Raw genomic sequence first — 22,149 nt, forward strand, 5'->3', positions numbered from 1 at the left:
CCCAAAGTGGAATTTAGCCAGGACACGGGGCTAAGATCTTTACTTCTATAAGTGCTAGAGGCCTTTAATGACCAAGCAATCAGGACCTTAGTTTAACATCTCATTGTAAGGACAGCACTTCCTTCAGCGCAGTACCCCTTCTCACCACACTGGGATGCTGGTTTGGAAATTCCAGTTCAGAGGGACAAGCGCCACCTACTGGTCTGCCAACACCACTTCCAGCACAAACCTGATTTTCCCAGGTTGCAGGTCTCCCATCCCAGGACTGGTTGGCAGTAAGTGCTTCTGTCTCACAGGTTTTAGGTCCTGGCTTCAATTCTGGAATGGGGCACTTTGTGTGGAGTTTGCATGTGCTCCCTCCGTGTCATATATCAAATACATCTTGATGCACAAGCGAGATGGAACCCAGTACTGCCCTGGCCCAGCCTTGCGGAGCTTCTGAGATCAGGTTTCAAGGTGGTAAGACTGCCACCTGTTCAGCATGCCAACACCAGATGGGACAAGTTCAGTCTTGTACTCCGAAACCACTACATTGCCAAACTAGTATGAAGCTTCTGTCTATCAGATGGCAAAAAGGAGGAAAGGGCAATCTGGAAACCTGCCCACTTTTCAAAATCCAACGAGACTTTCAAAGCAGGATTTCCAAAAGGAGGAGAAGAGCGAGGCAGCTTCTGATGCTGAGAATAGCTCTCGGCACCATCCACTTGACGGAGCAGGAACATAAGACCACTACAGTCACACGTGGTGACCAGTACAACCCAACTGGGGCCAGTTCACTTCCACAAGCTCCTGAAGAAGCCTCAGGCGGGTCTTCCCTTCGACACGCGAAGACAGCGTTTTTCCAGGAAACCAAGCTTGAGACAGGCTACCCAGAGAGATATGAGATACGACTGTCTCTTTGCTGCATGTTTCACTCCTGACTAGGGACTGCTGCGCTCAGGAGGCGTGCCCCAGAAAGCAGAGTCATGAGAGTCTCTCTGGCCGGCACAGCCCAGCCAGAGAGCCGGGACTCCTGCAAACCGCTTCGAGCTGTGAGCAGGCAGGCAGGCAGGCAGGCAGGCCGCAGCGTGTTGTTGTGGGAAGGAGGGGCAGGCTGCTCGTTATCGGGGCCACCAGCTGGGGTTACACACGCAGGAAGTGTTTCCAGATGCAGGAAACAAGACGACCTCGTGGAACCCCGCCCCACCGCCTCCCCAAGCTCGATCTGTGGCAAAACCAGCGTCGGCAGAATACGCCGTTTCAGAAATCACGCAAAAATCCCAATTCATCTCATTTAATTGATTTTCTGTATTATGGCAACTAAATCTCTGGGCACGGCATTTTCCAGACAGCAAGAACTGAGATGCCACCTCTGTCGTTGTCACGGATGCGTTTGGCTCAGCGGCTCAGCGCTTTCACCCCCTTGACGTGACAACCTGCTACACACGCAGACTAACAAAACAAAAACGCCAGACTTCGTCGACATCGAGCTTTCCTGTCCTTCTTTTCTCCTTGCTAGGTAAGAAGAAAAGCTGGTTCTTTAGCAAGAAGCCCTCAGGCAGGACAGGAGGGGAGTTCCCCCGTCTGGGCCAGGAACGGGGGGAGGGCGGTTTAGAGGTGTAGCCTCGGGAAGCGCTTTGATTTATTTTTCCGAGGCTGGCAGGGGCAGGGGAAGGGAAGGAGGGAGGACGGCTAGGCCGTGGCCCAGTACCGCCCGTTTCCACGGCGACACAGCTGGGAAAGCGGCGGGCCCCCGCCCCGGCAGCACCCAAAAAACGGGGGAAAGAAAAAGAGCCCGTTTCTTGGCGGAAGGTCTCTGGGAAGCCTCCTGTGACAGAGCTCCGGACGCTCCAGAGCTTTCTGTTCCGCGGGGAGGACTGGGCGGCACGCGGCCTATCCCCACGCACAAGCCTGCGAGCAGCTCCGCTTTAACAGCGTCGAGCAAGCTCTTCAGAGAACATCCCGCCGTCCCGGCGTTTTATTAACCTACATCATTCTCCAGTGTTTATTTATTTTACACGTTGGCGTGAAGCCGAAACCTGCTTCCAGAGACGCAGTGTGGCATCGAGGAGGCCTCAGACAAGCTCCGGAGGGCTGTCATGGCAGAACGAAGCACTGCGCTTTATTCATTTCCCTGCGGGATTAATAAAGTATTATCTATCTATCTATTCTCATCTTCTTCCCCACTGTCCAATCACACGGGTGAAAACAAACAACTGCAGCAACAAAAACTCCCAGATTTGAAGGCGGTGAACACCTGCCAGCAGTTCCTATGCTCGTGAGGAATATAAGCATGTTGTACACTCCTGCGGCAGCCTGCCACTGCAGAGCCTCCTCCTTTATCCTCAAGTACGAGGCCGAGAGTCTGGAACTCCACCACGCCCCCGGCTCAAACACACAAACCACGATTAAAGCCCTTCGCTGGAAAAAGTGATCTAACTGTCTTTGCAACTACAGACGCGCACTGAAACAGCCTGGCACCCCAGATACCAGAGAAGAACTGATTGGCAATAGCATCTGTTGTTACTAGGAGCCATTATTAATTTATTTGGCTGCTGCTTTTGTCCAAGGTGACTCATTTGCAGCCGTCGATACAGCCTGGGAATTAGCTGCTGCAGCAACAGCTTAGCGGAGCAGTGGCTCTGTGGCTAAGGATCTGCGCCTGTGACTGTAAGGTTGCCGGTTCAAATCCTGCGGCTGGCAGAGGAATCCTACTCCGCTGGGCCCCTGAGCAAGGCTCTTAACCCCAACTGCTGTCTCAAAAGACAAATTCCTAATGCAAGAAATTGTATATGGCTAATAAAGAAACATTATAATGAAGCTTCTTGATTAAAGGTGCAATAGCAGCATCCAGCCCAGGATCTGAACCCACAGCCCTCCCGTTAGGAAAGATCCCTGGACCATCGTGCAAGAGATGCCATCCATCCATTTTATACCTGCTTCATCCAGCACAGGGTTGCTGGGGAGCCGGAGTCTATCCCGGCAAGGAAGGCGTACAAGGCAGGGCACACCCTGGACAGGACGCCACTCCAGTGCAGGGCACACAGACACAAACACGCAAACGCTCACACCAGGGCCAATTTTCCCAGAAGACTATTAACCTTCCAGCATGTCTTTGGACTGTGGGAGGAAACCAGAGCACCTGGAGAAACCCCCCCACAAACACAGAGAACATACAAACTCCACACGGAAAACACCTCAGGAACTGAACCCAGGGCGCCAGCACAACAACGCTAACCACTGTGCAACCATGCCACTCTGCAGAGATACCATTACGCATAAAAATAAAGACAAACTTGTTAACATTTGCGTCAACACAGAGCAGGGACTGGATCTGGCAAGTAAAATTTAAAACGAAGACCGTACTACTCTGATTTGCTTATCATGCAAAATGAAAGTAATGGCTCGCAAAAGAAAGATGGTGGCGATAACGGCTCACGAGATTGTGCTGCTGACAAAAACAGGCTCAAGACCGGCCAGATCCGACCTGGCAGGTGTGCTGGCACGTGACGTGGACTTTGGGCGCCAGGGCCGTGCCAGCATGCTCCGCAACAGGAAACCGGAGCTCTGTTAAACCACGCAGTGATCCCCACCAGGTCAGGGACGTGGCATACCTTGGCAAAGGCCTGATTCCGTCGGCCTCGCCTGTCTCTTAAGGGTGCCCAGCGCGTCTGGCACTATCGCGGGCTGAGGGGCGCGTGGAGGCTGCAGGACGTGACACCAGCAGAAAACAAAAAAAAACGCTAATTACCCCCGGCAACGGAGCAGTGTCAGCTTGTCACATTCTGTACAACAGCAGCAATCCCCTCTACCCCACCGCCCCCTCCTCCTCACTGACTGCACAGTAGAATTAAACTGTATGTCAGCACGGCCAGCTCTGTCAGCAGCTCAGAGCAGCCTGAGCCCGGCTCTCAACACTGCACTAGGCAACACTGCACTAGGCTCAACACTGCACTGCACTAGGCTCTCAACACTGCACTCTCACTAGGCTCTCAACACTGCACAGCACGGCGCACAAGCAGGGCCACGGACCAGAGACCAGCACAGCGAACGAGCAGAGCCACTGACCAGAGACCAGCACGGCGCACTAGCAGAGCCACGGACCAGAGACCAGCACGGCGCACAAGCAGGGCCACGGACCAGAGACCAGCACAGCGAACGAGCAGGGCCGCCGACCAGAGACCAGCATGGCGCACAAGCAGGGCCGCCGACCAGAGACCAGCATGGCGCACAAGCAGGGCCGCCGACCAGAGACCAGCACGGCGAACGAGCAGGGCTGCCAACCAGAGACCAGCACGGCGAACGAGCAGGGCTGCGGACCTGAGACCAGCACGGCGAACGAGCAGGGCCGCAGACCAGAGACCAGCACGGTGCACAAGCAGGGCTGCCGACCAGAGACCAGCAAGGCGCACAAGCAGAGCTGCGGACCTGAGACCAGCACGGCGCATAAGCAGAGCTGCGGACCTGAGACCAGCAAGGCACTTTTGACACAATTCCAATACACGGATCTGCTTATGGTACACAGAAAGTTGGCTTGTAAAAATCAGACAGTGGATTGACCCACGCCTGTGGTGGCATGATGGCAAAGCAGTTCTTCCATCCTGAGGAACTATGTGTGGAGTTTGCATGTTCTCTGTTTTGTTGGCCTCTCTAAATGGCCTGCTTCATGTGATGAACAGGGTGTGTGCCCTGCAACGGACAGTGTGCTTCAGCTGGTGAATGGGCAAGAGTCAGACAGCACTTAATAAATCCAGAAAAATACATGTAAAATAAAAACAGATACACTTAAAACAGAAGCCAAATTAACTCATGCATCAGATAACAGAAACAAGCTCTGTATTTCTAATGAAACTGAACTGTTTTACTAGACAATATACCAGACTCCTTAATCATCTGTCTGCTTCGCTCTTTTTTGGGGCCTTTCTCGTAAGAAAAGTGTGATTATCCCGGTAAAACCGCTAAAGTGATGTCTACTGATGCAAGTCGGGGCCTGCGTTTCCCAGACTGCCTTGGTGTCCCCCAGCCAGCCGAGCCTGAAGCCAAATGCTTCTCAAAACCAGAAGCACTGACCGAATGAGAAAAAGAGAGAAAACGACAGGAGGCGTTTTCCAGTTTCGAGGCCTGAGTGATTCGCATGAATCAACCTGAATGAGTTCAGTGCCTGGGTATGTGGCCCATGGCAAGTCGCGAGCAGTAAGCCAGCATGTGCAAAACACACAGAACACCAACAGGCCCCACAGGCGCGTCACATGGGCCTTTCACACTGATCGACAGGAATACAGCAACCCCAGGAGAGACCCCGGCGAGAAAGGGCTGCAGGTGAGCCAGTCTCCAGAAGCACTCTCACCAGTTCTCTCACTGGACAGTTCTGGCACTACAGAGTCACCCCAACTTCTTACACACCGTGCGATCGTAGCCAGAGAGCGATTGTAAAGGCTGTGTGGTTTGTTCTTTCAGCGACTTGAGGGCTCTGAGTAGTGCACGGGCTGGGACAGTCAGATGGGAGTGAAAACACTTGAGGGCCCTGCAGGATCGCGCAGCTCGGACACACACAGAGATCAGCAGTGCACTCAGACCCGCTACCATCAGGGGGCGAGTATACCTGCCCTCTGTCTCTTTCCTTTTTATTATAATAATAATAATAATAATAATAATAATTACTTAGACTTATATAGCGCTTTTCTGGACACTCCACTCAAAGTGCTTTACAGGTAATGGGGATCCCCTCCACCACCACCAATGTGCAGCCCCACCTGGATGATGCGACGGCAGCCACAGTGCGCCAGAATGCTCACCACACATCAGCTATCAGTGGGGAGGAGAGCAGAGTAATGAAGCCAATTCATAGAGGGGGATTATTAGGAGGCCATGATTGGTAAGGGCCAATGGGAAATTTGGCCAGGATGCCAGGGTTACACCCCTACTCTTTTCGAGAAACGCCCTGGGATTCTTAATGACCACAGAGAGTCAGGACCTCGGTTTTACATCTCATCCGAAGGACGGTGCCTGTTTTACAGTATAGTGTCCCCGTCACTATACTGGGGCATTAGGACCCACATGGACTGCAGGATGAGTGCCCCCTGCTGGCCCCACTAACACCTCTTCCAGCAGCAACCTTAGTTTTTCCCAGGAGGTCTCCCATCCAGGTACTGACCAGGCTCACACCCGCTGAGCTTCAGTGGGCTGCCAGTTCTGAGCTGCAGGGGGATATGGCTGCTGGCATTATGACCTCATGGGTTTTTCTTCCCTGCCTCCTGCAAATGAGCGAGCAGATGTCACCCCACACTGCGGAGCCTCCTTCTTCCTTGCTTGCCTCAAGGAGGCCCCACAGAGTGGGATCAACCTCATCTCATCAGAGAGAGCCAGGCAACCCAACTCTCCTCTTCCCCAGACAGGGGTCAGCTGTGTCTGGACACTGGACACAGCTCCAGCTGGCTCCAGTCATGAAGGCTCATGCAACCAGATGCAGTGTTCTCTCCAGAGGGTCAGATTGTCTATATCCAGACAAAATGCTGTCATTAAGGCCCTCTTTCTGCTGGCAGCTCTCTCGTCCATCTATTAAAGGAAAGTCTGGGAGATACAGCACTGTTTGTGTTGCTAAAATGGATTCAGAAATTTCAGAAATGTTCCTGCGAGCCCTGAAGGGCTTGCACAAAAGCAAAGAGCCTTTAAGTCCTAGGACTGGAGAAGACGGGGTCACCCGGCTGAGGAAATCGGGGCTCCACTGCGCCCCCTTCCCGCCCCGATTCCTGTCCCATTGTCGGGACCGTCGCAGCCTCACTCCTGCGAGCGAGCAAGCAGCATTCGACCCCCACGCTCCGATTCCGTGAGAGTGACAGACCAGAGGGGGAGAGACAAGTCCCAAGGCCTGGAGCCCTTCCAAGAAAGCAAGCCGCTGTTAAAAGCGAGCTTCCGTAAACGCGGAAGGGCTCTGCGGGGCTGCGACTGCTGCTGGAGCAACGACAGTGGCCTTGACCGCCGGGGAAAAAAGCTTCCAGCTCTGAGAACACAGCCAGCAGCCCTGCGGCAGCCTTACTCAAGTCAGCTCTGCTAGCGACCGGGGGAGACTGCGGCACTGGCCCCTGCTAGAGCCGGAAAGCGCAACAAAACGAGTGCGGACTCATGGGATGGGAGCAGGAGGCCGTTAGTTACCAGACCCAGGGCGGAACTGTCGAGGTTTCTTTTTCTTGTTTTGTTTTTGGAGAAAGCGTGGCCAAAATAAATGGCACACAGTTTCTGTGTGACATACAGAGGGGCAGAGGTAGGGAGGGCGTTGAGGACATTTTCCACACAGAACAAGATAACCTGCTGCCTCCTTTCCTATGACTTCTCCGGTAACAACGCGCAGAGGGCTGGTCCACACCTTGAGGAGAGGAGGGGCCGGTCAGATTTGAAAGCGTTAAGGCACGCAGTCGCTAGGCTGGACCCCTGAATTATTTCTTAGAAGACAACGTCTCACCAGCTCAAGAGAGAAACAGGAGGGAAGAACGAGAAGGAGGGGCCAGGGATAAATTCTACAGCCAGGACAGACATAGACCAACCTTGTTCAGGTTACAGATGTGACCTGAGCTTGGGAGATGGGCAGCTTCACATGCAGAACTGCCCCTCTTGCTCGCCACTATGCCGCTGAGACCTGCTGACTGAGCACTGCTGCTGCTCTGGCTGAACACTGTGGCCCTCTGAGCCCCGACACAGGCAGGGCAGGATCCATGTAACATTCAGTGCCACTCATCCACGCGTAGGCCTGTACGGCTTTCTGCCGTGATAGTCGCTTGGTGAGGCCAGGAACGCTCCTGCGCAAGCCGGTAAAATTATTTCCCCCTGGGAAACCCCCGGCTCTCACGCTGCCGTGCCCTGGCCCGTTGTTTCCCTGCGGCATGGCACCAGGGGGACAGCCGTCGTGACCCTGCGAGGCCTCACAGCTCCAATGTTACAGTCGTGCTGCTCTGCTGTGGTACCGCACTACAGCTCGAGGGACAGCCCTGAGGTCTGGCTGCCGGGCCACGTATGGGTTACACATGGGTTACACAGCCTCCCCAAAAGAAACGTCAACTAGACCTCTCAGTGCAAAAGTCATCAGTGGACAGTTCTGTGACAAATCTCAGACCCCGTCACAAGCGCAGAGAAAACCTGCTTTCCCCCCTGCTAACCATTCTTCAAGCCGCCATCGCAGCCCAGCTCACACCCTTCCCATGAGCCCTCGCGGCGACGCAGCAGGGGCGCTGGCGACGGAGCCGCGGGGCCTGACGGGCCGGGGGACCTTGCTTTGCTCTGATGTGGCTTCTTCCCCCGCAGGGCCTCCGAAAACGCCGACGTCAGCGCAACGCGGCGACAAAAGAGGCCAGAGCCTCTTTCCCGGCTTTGGTCAGCACCCGGATCGTGCCCGGCGCTAAACCCACGAGCTCACGAGAGACGCCGGGGCTGGAATCCCTGCCGCTCTCGGCCCTGAACATCAGCCGGCCAATAAAAAGTGACCGTTTTAAAAGATTCGTCCTTCCAAGCTCCCTTTAAAAGGTGCCTGCAGGTTAGCGAGATGGAGTTGGAAGTACATGAATAAAAAGAGAAAAAGAGAGAGAGAGCAGACTCACTTCAAAGGCCAAGATAAGCAAACCCAGCCCTGCGATGTTCCCGTCTCAAATGGCTAACGCAGGAGAAAGCCATTACTGAACAATGGAGTCCCTGCCGATTTTCCACACGGCCAGACCAGAACCAAAGCTGATAATAACAGACAGAGCTGCGTTAGCCATCGCCCCATTCGCAACCCCCACAGCCACATTCCCACTTCCAACAGCAGGGGGACATGCAGCCAGCAGAGTCACTTCGTGAAAGAGCCCGTGGCAAATCGGCAGCCCCTGCGCCGCTCGGGCAGCTTGTCCCAGACCCCCGCCACTCTGCGTGCAAAGTCGGGCCACAGTTTCAGGGAGTAACGAGAGACCAATGAATGTTGGGTCAAACCCCTTTGCACCTCATGAGGGACCTGCAGGGTTGGCAAAGGTTTTCAGCTGCTCACGGGGCTCACACAAATGTCATCTCACTCCAAACTGATGGAAAATAGGCACAGGGCCCAGAAAGGTCTTCAACGCTGGGCTCACGCAGCTCTTCCGAACACTTCCCCTGGCACTTACTCTTCTCTCCCAGCCCTTTCCTGTGGAGGATTCAGCCAGGAAGGCAAATCCAAGAAAAGACCCAAGAGGACAGAATGACAGAACGGGGCAGATGAGGGTCTATCAATCTGGGCCCCTGGGACACAGTAACAACCTTGGCTCTCCCAAGTCTTGGCCACTCACAAGCACTTCTCTGGAAAGGGTGCTCCAGGTCCTCGCTGTCAAGGATAATTCGTTCTCAGCCGATTTATCAGGGTAAATATAGGATTAAATTCAAATCCAACAAGAATGACCAGATTGATTCTCCATAGCTGGCTTCCTCAAAATAATCCACAATCACAAAGTCATTTCTTTTTTAAAAATCAAGGTTTCAACATCTGTCCTTCAAGCAGAGGTACCTGTCTATGATGAAAGATAATATTATTACAGATGTGCTCCTGCTCCAGAGCTTCCCACTGTCCCACACTACTCCCGCGCTCTGGGAAGAGGAGGAGGTTTCCAGCAGGCGACAGGTGGCGAAAGAACTGCATTCCAGCGGCTGCTTCTAACTCCAATGAGTTATAATAACTGATCGTGAGCGCAAGCAAACTAGAAGCGTGGAGCAGAAATAAAACAAGACTTGAGAGCGTTGTGATGAAGAGCTTTTCATCGTATTAGCTTAGACTGAAGAACGGATACTTAAAGACACTTGCAGGACAGGAAGAGAACACCACAGGCATCGCATGCAGTAACCCTCCAGGAAATCGAGTGGGAACAGCAGAGGAAACAGCAGGAAAGCTCTTAAAAACGATCATGGCTTAATTACAGCCAAGAAACACATTACTGACTTGTACATTCCTACTCTCATCTTGATCTTGACTTGAAAGCCTGCTTTTAGTACAAGAACTGCGTGGGTGACCGTGACTGGGATCCTCATTACTTGGACAGGCCATTTCCCATGCTTGGTGGGGACAAGTGACACACCACTGACCGGCTCTCAGGCCCTGCAGGAGGGGCATGGCACGGTAGCGAGGCAGCCATGTGAGACCCCCAGCAAAAGCCTCCTCCGAAACAGACTAAAAACCACCAGCGTTTACACCATGACCCATCCCTCTGAGCTCCTGACTGAAACCCAGAACCTGTTCTGCCTACAGAAGGACGACCCCTGAGCTGGTGTGCACGGGTGAGAGAAACGTCTCCTTCAGGCTCGTCATCCCAGCCCCCAGCAACGACGTCTCCACCTCCCCGTCTGCCCACCCAGATAGCCCCCCACTCCCAGCTCCCCAGTCACCTTTTACTTATCGCCTGGCATTTCCTGACACTGCTGATCGAGCAGCCCAGGGCACAAGAACGAAGACACTGGCTTAATGCAAGGGTGGCTGAATAGTTGTTTTTTTATTTTTTATTTTCCTGCTGGACAATTTCTTCGCCGCACAGAGAGGCGAAGGAAACAGTAAATTACACTGCCTTTCAGCTCGGGCAAAGGCCTGTCAGACCTAATAAATTCAGACGTCTTTCACTAATTTTGCGGTTTATTGCGAGCTGAAGTTGAAATCTAATTAGGGCTGGTGTGCTCGGGGGCAGCTCTGCCTCCCCGCCTCTCTCCCCCACCCCCCACCGACTTCTCCAGCACCTACTCGGCTGTGCTGTGTGTTTTTCTTGGCACGCTGGCACACCCAGCTGCGGGCGTCTTCCGGCTGCTGACAGACCCGGTGGGCAGAATTCGAGCCTTCAAGCCCTGCTGCGGAGCTGCCGGAGTCATTCCAGGCTTTTCCGCCCCGCCAGCTCCAGCGCCGTCTTCCCCGTCCAGAGGCAACCAGCACACAGAAGCCCACTCTCGTCACACGCCAGCCCCCCCGTGCCCGTCCCGCTCCCCCCTCTCCAGGACCGGCTCACCGATGCCCGGACTGGGTTCCAGACGCCAGGAGAGCCTCTGCTTGCAAGGTGGCCCAACACCTCAGCCCGACTCCAGCAGTATTCGCCACGTCCACCCGACCCCCAGGAGGCCCGTTAAAAAAAACAAACACAGACACCCGGGTTCACAAGCGCGTTGGAAAACGACAATCAAACTGCATCGCTGTTTCCCTTTAACTGAATCAACTCTTTTCATTGACTGCAAGGCCCCAAGGCAACAGATCAATTTAACCATGTAAGGAGACCGCAGCCGCGCTGAAAAGCTGTGGCGCTGTGCCACTATGACATTCTCGGAGTTAGTATGGATCCCTTTAAGGAGAAAGGAGTGTGAGCAGCCTGCCTGACAGGAGCATAGGAGCACTTGCAAATAAGAGCCCATCCAGCTCATCTGCCAGTAGCGCACTGACCTGAGGATCCTCTGCAGCTGTTTCTTGAAAGAAGCTCATGACTGAGAAGCTCGTTCCAGTCCCCCACAACCCTCAAGAGATCCGTCCCTCCTGGTCCATGTTTTAAAGGCACCTGGAATGGAAGAGCTATCCTACATACAACTGCCAAAGCTTTACCAAGCCCTTTACCGTGACTATGTTGCTTATTGCACCGAAAAATCGAATTTGATCAAGTGGTACTCAATATGTTATTTGTATCACCAGTTACATGTTGGGGCAGCGCCTTACATTAATGTAGTAAGGTACAGGTCTTGTTTTAAGGGATAACCTGGTATACTTGCTGACTTAGCTATTCATCCTTTTTCTAACCACTTCATTCAGTTCAGGGTCACAGGGGAGCTATCCTCTCCTATCCCGACCAGCAGGGGGCGCAAGGTAGGGAACACCCTGGACGGGACGCCAGTCCATCGCAGCGAAGACGCACACAGACGAGGGCCAGTTTGCCCAGAAGCCAGTTAACCTAAAGGTTTGGTTATTATATGTTTGACCTGGGAATTTTGCTGGTGCAGCAAAAGCTAAAAGAAGCTTCTTGATTAAAGGTACAACAGCAGCGTCCAACTTAGGATCTGAACCCACAACCCCCCAGTCAGGAAAGGTTATGGCCCTGGACTCCTCCACACTGCAGCCTACTCACAGCACAAAGGACCGAGCTTCACAGGTCAAGAGACCCCACGGGTCGATGTGGGACTGTGGGAGGAAACCAGAGCACCTGGAGGAAACCCCCCACAAACACAGAGAACATACAAACTCCACACAAATAGCACCCCAGGTCCCAAATTGAACCCATAGTGCTCCAGTAAACCACCCAGCTGGTTAAATGTTTGCAAACGGAAGTCGCTCTGCAGAACAGCGTCAGCTGAATCAGTTCATGCTGTTGACAAGGTTCAATGGCGGCACCAGCAAGCTGATCTGCTCAGCGCAGTAGTGCTGCTGTACTTGGTAAAGGTCCCCTAATCGTTTTGCAATTACAAACGTATTGAATCCAGTCAGAAAAGCACCACATTAACCAGTCACATCCCAGCAGGGCATGTGCCATTCACCTCATGATACAACTGTAAAACAGCCACACCTGTTCCGTTTCCATAAAGGTCACAATAAAGCCGCCGTCCTTCAGAAGAGACGTAAAACCAAGGTCCTGACTCTCCGTAGTCAATTAAAATCTGCACTTTTTGAAAAGAGTAGGTGTGTGACCCCTGTGTCCTGGCCACATTTCCCCCTGGTCTTTACCAATCATGGCCTCCTAATGATCCCCATCTCTGGACAGGCTTCATTACTCTGTTCTCCTCATCACTGAGAGCTGGTGTGGGGGGAGAGGACTGGTGCATCATCCAGGCGGGGCTGCACACCGGTGATGGTGGAGGGGAGGCCAGAAAAGTGCTATATACAGTAAGTGTAAGGAATTATTACCAAGATACTTTCCAAAGCAAGCTTGGGGAACACAGCTAGTGGCAGCCTGCAGACTGCTTCTTACAGGCCCTGGACTGTGCAACACAGTCCCACACTCACGCAGCACCTACATGAAAGAGGAGCTGAAGGCCTCCACTGGCCTCCACCCCTGACAATTCAGAGTAAACACCAAAGCTGTCACACTCCCCACGCCCATCAAAGACACAAACCTAAAAGAACCCATTCAGTCCCCTTATAATTATTTTAAACAGCAGGCCGCTATGCGCAAAGAATCTGGAAGCCATTTGTGGTCGTACAACCCGCTATTCTGCCTCAAAAATGACTATTATTGACTTTTAGAGGACTGAAAGAGCTCTTTTTTTCTCATGTCCCTCCAGCACAGTGCCCGCTTTGTCAATTTTTTGAAGCATGTTTCCGAGCACTACACTTTAATATCTCCGCTGACTCACTGAACACGCAGCCCAGGCTGGAAAGAAGGTGACCCAGCCCTGCGCTGCGCAGCCCGACGGCACGAAAGGCCCTGTTTGTAGAGGAGAGCAGCGCTCCCTCTCCATCCCAGACGATCTCGTCACGCTGAGCTTAAACACACATCCAGCGCGTGTGAAAACCAGCTCCCATTAGTGTTGTGACTTCAGCTAATTTACAGCCTTGTGCTCTAACTTGTAAGAACCATTTTTCCCTATTTCCCTTATTTTTCCCCTCATGCAATCAATATACATCACACACAAAATGTAATAATTGGGATATAGAGCATTTATTTTTTGCAGATCCGTTTTGTTCGGGCACCTCTGGTTACGGCGGAAACAGCAATCAAAACCGAGCCTTCTGACAGAGGGACAGGTCTAGCTCTTCACGTCTGTAGCCTTCGGTTACAAGGCCTGCCTGCTGGCGCCACACCACTGCTCGTCTAATTAATACTGCGCCAGCAGCCAGCTCCCCCAGCCGGTGCTATACGTCTCGACCGCGCGGTGCCCGGGAAGTGTCAGAGAGGGGCAGGAGCCGTGCCAGCAGGCACGGCCTGTGCCAGGAGGCTAGCCCGCAGCCCAACGGGAAGGTGATGCGGAGCTGCACGGGGACGCAGGCTAGGAAAACCCGGGACATCTGAGGGTTAGGGTTAGGGTTAGTCCTATCCCACACGCACACAATCTCCAGAAGTGAAGGCGGAGAGAAAGACAGCTCCTAGGTGCCTGTGCTGTATCCGCGTCACTTTGAGCTCCACTCCAGCAGCCGCTGCACCACACAGCAGCACGCAGGCCACAGGCTGCACACCAGTGAGGAAGACGAGACGATCGCGGCTCTCCTGCTTCGCCAGAATAGCGGGCGAGCTGGAACTCCTCGCCAGCAGTGGGGGGGGGGGGGGGGGGCGTCTCTACATACAGCGACGTCTTCAGTCTTTGGCAAAGGCAGCAAGACGGCCGACACACGAGCCGCACAGCAGAGAGCTGCATGTCGGAGAAGGAGGGAAAAACTTGGCTCGTTTCTTTCCAGCTAAGAGGGGAGGGAAGCATGCGGGTCAGCGGACAAGAAATAAAAAAGGGGGATTTGCAGACTGGAAAGGTGTTCGGCGCCAAGCCTGGAGGAAGACGATGCAGCCAGGGCCGGCGCCCGGGGGGGGCAGGCAGGGACTGAGGTGCTCCGACGCCTGGATGAAGTTTTGCTTCTGGACTTCCTGCGGGCTGAGGGGACGTTCGGCCACTTGGGTTTCCTTAGTGCCTGACACTCGCGCCCCACCAGCAGGCCCCTGACGGCACCAACACCACCGGTCCGAACACAGCCCCACCGCGCCAGCCAAAGACGGGGCAAACTGCCCGCCGGAGCCCCCAGATTGCCTACGGCGCCCAACTCTCAGGGCGCTGGCGCTCAGTGCCACCTCACGCCAAGCGACCTGCCGGGGGGTTGCGGAGGTCAGTCAGCAGAGCCCCCGAGATTGTCATCCGAGCCCCAGGAAGGGAGCAGCAATGGCCTCTCGCCGTGCACACCAGGGAGGGGGCGAGGGGCCAGCCTGTGCACGAGGAATCCAGCGCGTCCTCTGGGGCGCAACGCTGGCGCGAGTGCCCACCTCCCCCCGGACCCCCCCCACTGCACAGCCCACCCAGCACACCGCATACTGGGGAGCAGGGAGGCCGAAACCTCTCTCTACACAAGGGGTGGGCCCATTCTTGCGGGGCTCGAGAGAGACAGGCAGCCAAGAGCCACTCTGCAGAGAAGAGTGCCGAACTGCTAGCCGGGCCCTGGCTCCTGGGGCCTCTCCTGCTCAGCTGCTATTCAGAACTGACAACACATCTGAAGGTAAAGGTTCTCCCAAGCAGACAGGCCACACCAACACACAGCCTTCCGGTATCTTGTACTTGAGGGACCAGAGGCTTCAGCACACACTGCCATCGGGCAAGGGGCACCGACACACAGCGCCAGGAGGAGACCAGTACAGAAGAGCACTGCGCTGGCTTGCTTCTTCTTCCCCAGGATGAAATGCAGAAATGCCATTTGATCACAGAAAAAAAAAAATGAATTCGGAAAAGAAATCCCTCTCTCCACCCTCTCCAAGGAAATCACTCCCCAGCACCTGTCGGTAGCAGTCTGCGGGAACAAACGGGTGAACCAGTCGAGTACAAACAAACTCCTCTGCAGCTGGCCCTGCGGACGGGTCAGCCGTCCGGCCCAACCCCATCCATCGCCGGACCAGGACGTCACCCCGCAAGAACCCCAGGGGCGCAATTCAGGCCAGCGCGCCTTGGCGTCGTCAGACAGGGAGACCGCTGGTCCCTTGGCATGTGGGTGGTTTCAGTCCACATCGCCACACCTGGCACCAAAACTGCTGGGCACCAAAAGAAAACACCGCAGGTACTGGAACAGAGAGCCCTGACACTGAGCACACATGCCCGGCGCCCCTGGGGTCTGAGTCCCAGTGCTGGAGCGCACACGCACGAACACGCAGCGGCGCGTTATGCAATCCAAGGCGCTTGTCATTCAAACGGAACCAACTCCATTCCCAGCACCGACTGCCTTGAACTTCGCTGCGCGCAAAATCACCCCGTCCTTCTCCACCGCATCCCCACCCCGGAAAGCAGTTCGGGCGGAAAACGGCGGCCCCGCTTCGACTTCATTCCACCCCTCGGAAATATGAGCACGAACAATGCGAGATCGTATTATACCGACGACGGGGCCTCATTAAATCACGTTGCACATATGTGTCACACTACATACACGCCTTGCATACATGTATTGGCCACAAGGTCAAAACTATTCTATGTGGGCATACGAACAACCCCATCCGACCACCTAATACGAAGACGAAATCAAACTGAACTCGGACGTGCGAAGCCCAACGGACCCCCGTTTGCCCCGCACTCCTGCCCTCCCAGCGCGGCGACACTGCGCTCGCTCCCGCGGCATCGACACAGCTTTGTTCCTACAACCAGCTTTTATCAGCACATACTGTAACATCGTTTCTCTCCGGATCAACGCCTGACAAACAGACTGGGGGGGGGGGGGGGGCTGATAAACCACATTAAAATAAAACATTAATGGGAGACATCACGCAGCGCCGTGCAAAAAGACACTTTCGCCTTTGCACGACTGGAAAATGATATCAACAAAAGCCAAGACAAACGCCACTGCGATCACCTACCTGTCAGTGATTGTAGACTGTGTGCCGCTCATTGGGCTTCTGTTTCGAGTTTTGCTTCGGCTCTTATCCAATTAGCATTTTAACAAAAATAAAAATACCCTCCGTCTGTCGGGAAAATAGCAGGTCCCTCCTATTATCCGTCAGGATGCCGTGTGTGTGTGTCACAAATGCCAACAATGATACGAATATCGCTGAAGAACAAACCCCAGTCGACGAGATGTCGGGCAGACTTCTGTCTAGATTCCGCAGCGCGACGACTCTTTTCCCTCGACGGGGAAAAACACATCGGGCGCACGACAAATAATGTAAACAGAGATCCTTCCACTGGAGCGAAAAAAAAACAATGTATATTATATAAATATATGGATTTAAAAAATGAAGCAGATCCGGGCAATCGCTGTAAATCCTACAAGAATCTGGAAAGGTCTGACACGGGGAATGTGCGACACGCTTTTTTCCCCCAAAATCGCAGCACAGGATTCCCGAACACGCGTCGCCTGGCTCCGTCTCCCAGCCGCCTTTGTCAATTCCGCCGGTGGAGTGAAATTCCTATTGTTAATGCGTTTCCTCGCTGGAAAACTCTCCTTCCTCCAGCTTCGCGTCTGTTCCCTTCGAATCCTGTTTTCACAGTCGGCGAGGTTCTCATCACCCTACCGTGGGGTCCCCCGCCCGCCCGCCTGCCTGCTATCTTTGTTTTAAATGATTATTTTAGGAATATACATATCTGTTCAGTTTTCCCTCGGAGCTGTGCCCGCCGTCGCTCATCTTAATGCGCGGACGCCCCGTGTTCAGCCTGGTCCCTCCCGACGAGCTCGGGGAACTTTTCCGAAGCCCAGCGCGAGCAGCCCGTCCTGGCGTCCGAACCCGTCGCGCGATTCACAGCATTCCCACCCGCGAGGACTCCCATTAGCCTCCCGGCTCCTCAGAGCCCCGCTGTCCAGAAAGAGGCCCTTCTTGCTGTGCCGATATTCCAATGGAGGGGGGGGAAAAAAAGACTACCCCCCAACCCCCCTCCTCCTGCTCTTCCAAAAACCTGCAAATTCTTTTACTTTTTTTTTCGAATTCTGAGATTCTCCCCGATCCTTACATAGCAACTCGAGGCGCGTCCGCACGGCTGTGCGTGGTTTTTAAAATGCGACCCCTTTTTCCAGCAACACGAACTCCCAGATTTCTTCGGCAAGGCAGTCCACAGCGCTTTTCCAGGGCAAAAACTTTTGTGTTCTTTCGATACTCGGCTTCACTCTTATTCCCCGATCTGTTCACGTACAAAGCAGATCTTTTCCACAGAAAGGACAGCGAAGGGATGCGGATACAACTCGAATCGGTTTAAACTCCGGGCGACACTTCAAATTCCCTGATATTTTGGACTTGCAGACGAAATCCCTCAAACTTGCTCTGAATACCCTTCTCTCCGTGTCTCCATGTTTTTGCAATCCAGTGTTTTGCTTCTGTCCCGTTTCCCACCCTTACTCCCTTATTCTTCCAGCCGCACAGTAGCAACGCTCCCAGATAGAAGAAACCCTTTATTTTAAACTCTTTAAACAATAGACTGTAAACTTTTTAGCTTTTCCTTAACTGTCGCTAGTCTTCCTTTTTCTTCTAATACTCTATAACTTTCAACAAATTTACAATACCTCCCCGATCACTCCGCCCAGACTGATCGCTCCCTCATTCCTGCGTGTACTTCCGCTCAACAAAAACATATAATCCCAAAGAGAACTCAGTAGAAAGAATGGGAACAGGTATTTTTACAAGATATCCCGTGTGAAAATGGCTTTATTTTGTGAGGTTTCTTTTCCTGATAATAAAGCTTTATAAATTGGACAAGAAATCGAAATGTAGTATATAAAGTGTGTTTTATTTTTGTTAATTTATCCACTGTGTTATTGTTTAGTTCCAAATATCTTGACATCACGGTAAGGGAAAATGACATTTGTAAAACACATTAGTGTATTTTTTTTTTATTCTTTCAACTCGATGCTCAAGCAATATTACGTGGATGATGCTTGGAAACCGAGTATTTTACGTCATTAAAACGACATGTGGCGAGCTGAGATTGTATCATGTCAAATTGTCACGGTACCTACAACGCAGCCATCGCTTAGTAGATACTATTGACCTCCCTTATAATTGCATCACAGCCTCCGGGTTTCCCCAAGTCTTTTCTGTAAGACTGGGGGCGCCCAGTTTTACCAAGTTTACGCTTGATGAATTGAGTTGGTTTTATCAACGCTGCCTGACGTTTTGTGAACGTCAGTTCCTTGACTACGTGACAGAACAGCATGGAATGCAAGGCAATATACCGCTAACACAATCGTCTCTCGCAGAGGGTAGAGTCTGCACAAAAATTAAGCAATTAAGCGGGCAGTTATCGGATCCACTAGAGGCTGTGCTGAGAGATTTATCAGGAGCTCGATTTCCTGGCTGTCCCAGAGCCCCAGTGACCTCTTTCATCGTTACACAGTTGTTACAATTTGTAAGTTTATGTCGGGAAGACATCAGAAGCCAGCACAAAATACATCCAGTGAATAATGATATTAATGCGTGTACTGGGTTAGAAAAAGGAGGTTTCTTTTTACACAAAGAGTAGCGAGTGTCTGGAGCAAACCGCCCAGCTATGTTATTGAAGCCAGATTCCCGGGATATTTCAAGAGGTGGCTGGATCAACAGCAGCCAAACAAGCAGAGCACTCCTTCCTGTGACTTGTCTTTCGTTCTTACGTTAATCAAGAGAGCAGGTCTCAGCTACTCTTCCTTAGAGGGAGAGTCAGCAAAACCCGAAGTGGATCTCCTACCTGGAGGAGGACGCAAGCCGTCAGGGTTCACCTGGGAGACGGATTAGGCGTCCAGTCCTGGTGGTGGACTGCCGCGTGTCATGCACCTCGTTAACAAACAGAGAGAGCTCAGAAAGCTGTAAGATTGGTCCAGTTAAGCCAGTACCCAGCTGGTTGAGCTCGTGAAGAGATGAATTGGAATGAAAACCCATATACACCCCAGACCTCCAGGACCAGGACCGGACACGCATACCTGAAGTGCTCAGACCAGTTACATTTGTTTAACCACTGTACAGTGTGGTGTCTAGGCCTACAGGATCCTGAAGCACCTTGCAGGTTCTGAACTACAGGGATCACTTTGGCGAGAAAACCTCATTACCATTCGGCGGCTGATGCAGAACATAGGGCCGTATGCAGACGCTCAAACCAGTAGCCATATAACTCTGCAACTCACAACTGGCAGCCCACTGAAGCTCAGCAGGTGTGAGCCTGGTCAGTACCTGGATGGGAGACCTCCTGGGAAAAACTAAGGTTGCTGCTGGAAGAGGTGTTAGTGGGGCCAGCAGGGGGCTGTGGTCCATGTGGGTCCTAATGCCCCAGTGTCAGTAATGTCCCAGGACACTCATCTGTGGATGAGACATAAAACTGCGGTCCTGACTCTCTGTGGTCATAAAAAATCCCAGGGTGTTTCTAGAAAAGAGTAGGGGTGTAACCCTGGCATCCTGGCCAACTTTCCCATTGGCCCTTACCAATCATGGCCCCCTACTAATCCCCATCTATCAATTGGCTCTCACTCTGCTCTCCTCCCCACTGATAACTGGTGTGCGGTGAGCGTTCTGGCGCACTATGGCTGCCCTCGCATCATTGTGGCTGCACATTGGGGGTGGTGGTGGAGAGGATCCCCATTACCTGTAAAGCGCTTTGAATGGAGTGTCCAGAAAAGCGCTATATAAGTGTAAGCAATTATTATTATTATTAGTTCAGGTGGGTAGCTGCGTCAGCATGCGTAGGCTGCAAAGGAACAAGTAATAGGTTTATTCCATACTCCACCTGAAGGTAATAAACCTATTACTTGTTCATTATTATTACCATTCAAGAAATAAAAGTGGAAACAGCCTCGCCCCTTCGCAGTGAAAACAGGGCCATTCCTCCAGGATTTAGTCATGAGAGAATCCGGGCATGCTCGCATCCCGGCTCGGTTTTTTTTTTTTGCTGTGTTTCCTACTTTTCAGTTAATGATTTACAAAAAAAGAATATTTCTTCGCAGATCTGCGCCGGGTAAATGCAATGCTTATCTCCGTGTGTTATCTCTAAACAAACAAGGATCCGTGATGTAATGTCTGAAAGCAAGGCTGTATGATTCCTAACGCGGCCTACAAGCGGCACAGAGTCCGGTCCCGACCATCGCGATCGATCTGTACGGCTTCTTAAAATCCGATGACCAGCATCAGTCCCCCGGAAGCTGGAGAGCTCAGAGCCCGGTGGGAATGCAATACTTTTTAAAGCGCCGGTGATATCTGAAGGGCTTGTGAGCAAAAAGGACTGCGTCCGCCTCAAGACAGAAATAAATGAAATCACAGCCAAGGGGCTGTATTCGTTTTTTACCGAGTAGCTGTTCATTTCTTATTAGAAAATGATGCAAAGTTGTAAAGCGATACAAAAATGTTTCAGGGTCCCAAGAATTACAAAAAATAGTTGAGACGTGTAAATGTTTTTTTTTGGGGGGGTGGGGGGGGGGTTGCATTTGTGACCATGTGAAATATGTATGAAACGAGACGTGCACCACATTTTATCGCATCTCTCATATAATTTCCCAACCTCTGTCCCAGTCCTCCCTTTGTATTTTGCAGTTTAAAGAAGATTCACGGGAAGATGACAGATTAAGTCTGTAATAGGAGATCCAGAACTTACGAAAGTCGCGACGGAGAGTCGGAAGTAGTAAGATGCAATATTGATTTTAGGACGGAAGCCGGCAAAGAAGACTTAATGGTTACGAACACAAACAAATCAAAGGCAAATTGAAAAATATAAAATAAACCACCATTTAATGTCCATCAGGCCTGCGATGCTTTTTGTTCTGGACTAGTAAATTTACTGCCAGTGATGGCGAAAAATACTTAATTGTGACGATGATCATGTAATGAACGTTGTCAATTACAATTACCCGTGTAGGGGGTCTATTATGTTTAATAGTTTCTCTACGATAACTACATACTGTACATGCAATACAGATCAATGTTTAAGTAATTACTTTCCCCTACCCCAAATTCATGTTAATTTTACAAAAGTAACCCCTTACATAAGCAAGTTGCATCTTAGTGGACTTTCCACTAGACTCCCAGTACCCGAGAGCCAAATTCGTCGTTTTGTTTGCAAAACTAAAGCATTCGAAAAAGTGGAGTAACCTGCCACCTACTGGACAGATGGCAATATTACATGTTTCTCTGACAATCGGAGGAATCGAACAACTGCTGACAAGATCAATTGCAGCGTTTCCTGAAAGGCAGCTATGTAAATTGGAGCCTGCGAAGGAGTTAAAGAAAGCAACAGTTCCTCGGATATCCGATTTTTATGTGCATAAAGCATTCTCAGAGATGATTTGGGTTTGTTATAATGAGTAAGGATGTCGCAGAGTGGCACAGTGGTTAGCATTGCAGTGCTGGGGCTCTGGGTTCAATTTCAGACCTGGGATGCTGTCTGTGTGGAGTTTGTATGTTCTCCCCATGTTCACCTGGGCTTCCTCTGGGTGCTCCAGTTTCCTCCCACGGTCCAAAAACTTGCAGGTGGGTTAATTGGCTTAAAGGAGAATTGGCCCTGGTGTGAGTGAACGTGTTTATGTCTGTGTCTGTGTGTGCCCTGCAATGGACTGGTGTCCCCTCCAGGGCGTACCCTGCCTTGTGCCCTTTGCCTGCTGGGATA

At 52.1% G+C, this 22,149-nt stretch overlaps 1 protein-coding gene across 3 annotated transcripts in view; it reads right to left on the reverse strand.

Moving 5' to 3' along the window:
* arhgef12b (Rho guanine nucleotide exchange factor 12b) overlaps positions 1-16,582 on the reverse strand; it is a 92,292-nt gene extending 75,710 nt beyond the window's left edge. For all 3 annotated transcript variants that reach the window (XM_088939659.1, XM_088939658.1, XM_088939656.1), the window contains exon 1: positions 16,458-16,582. In XM_088939659.1, the coding sequence (XP_088795785.1) occupies positions 16,458-16,489 (32 nt within the window). In that variant the 5' untranslated portion in view covers positions 16,490-16,582. The remainder of the gene's footprint in view (positions 1-16,457) is intronic.
* Between the last annotated feature and the right edge of the window lie 5,567 nt (positions 16,583-22,149).

This window comes from Atractosteus spatula, chromosome 22 (genome assembly GCF_055471065.1).
Source record: "Atractosteus spatula isolate fAtrSpa1 chromosome 22, fAtrSpa1.hap1, whole genome shotgun sequence".
NCBI lineage: Eukaryota > Metazoa > Chordata > Actinopteri > Semionotiformes > Lepisosteidae > Atractosteus > Atractosteus spatula.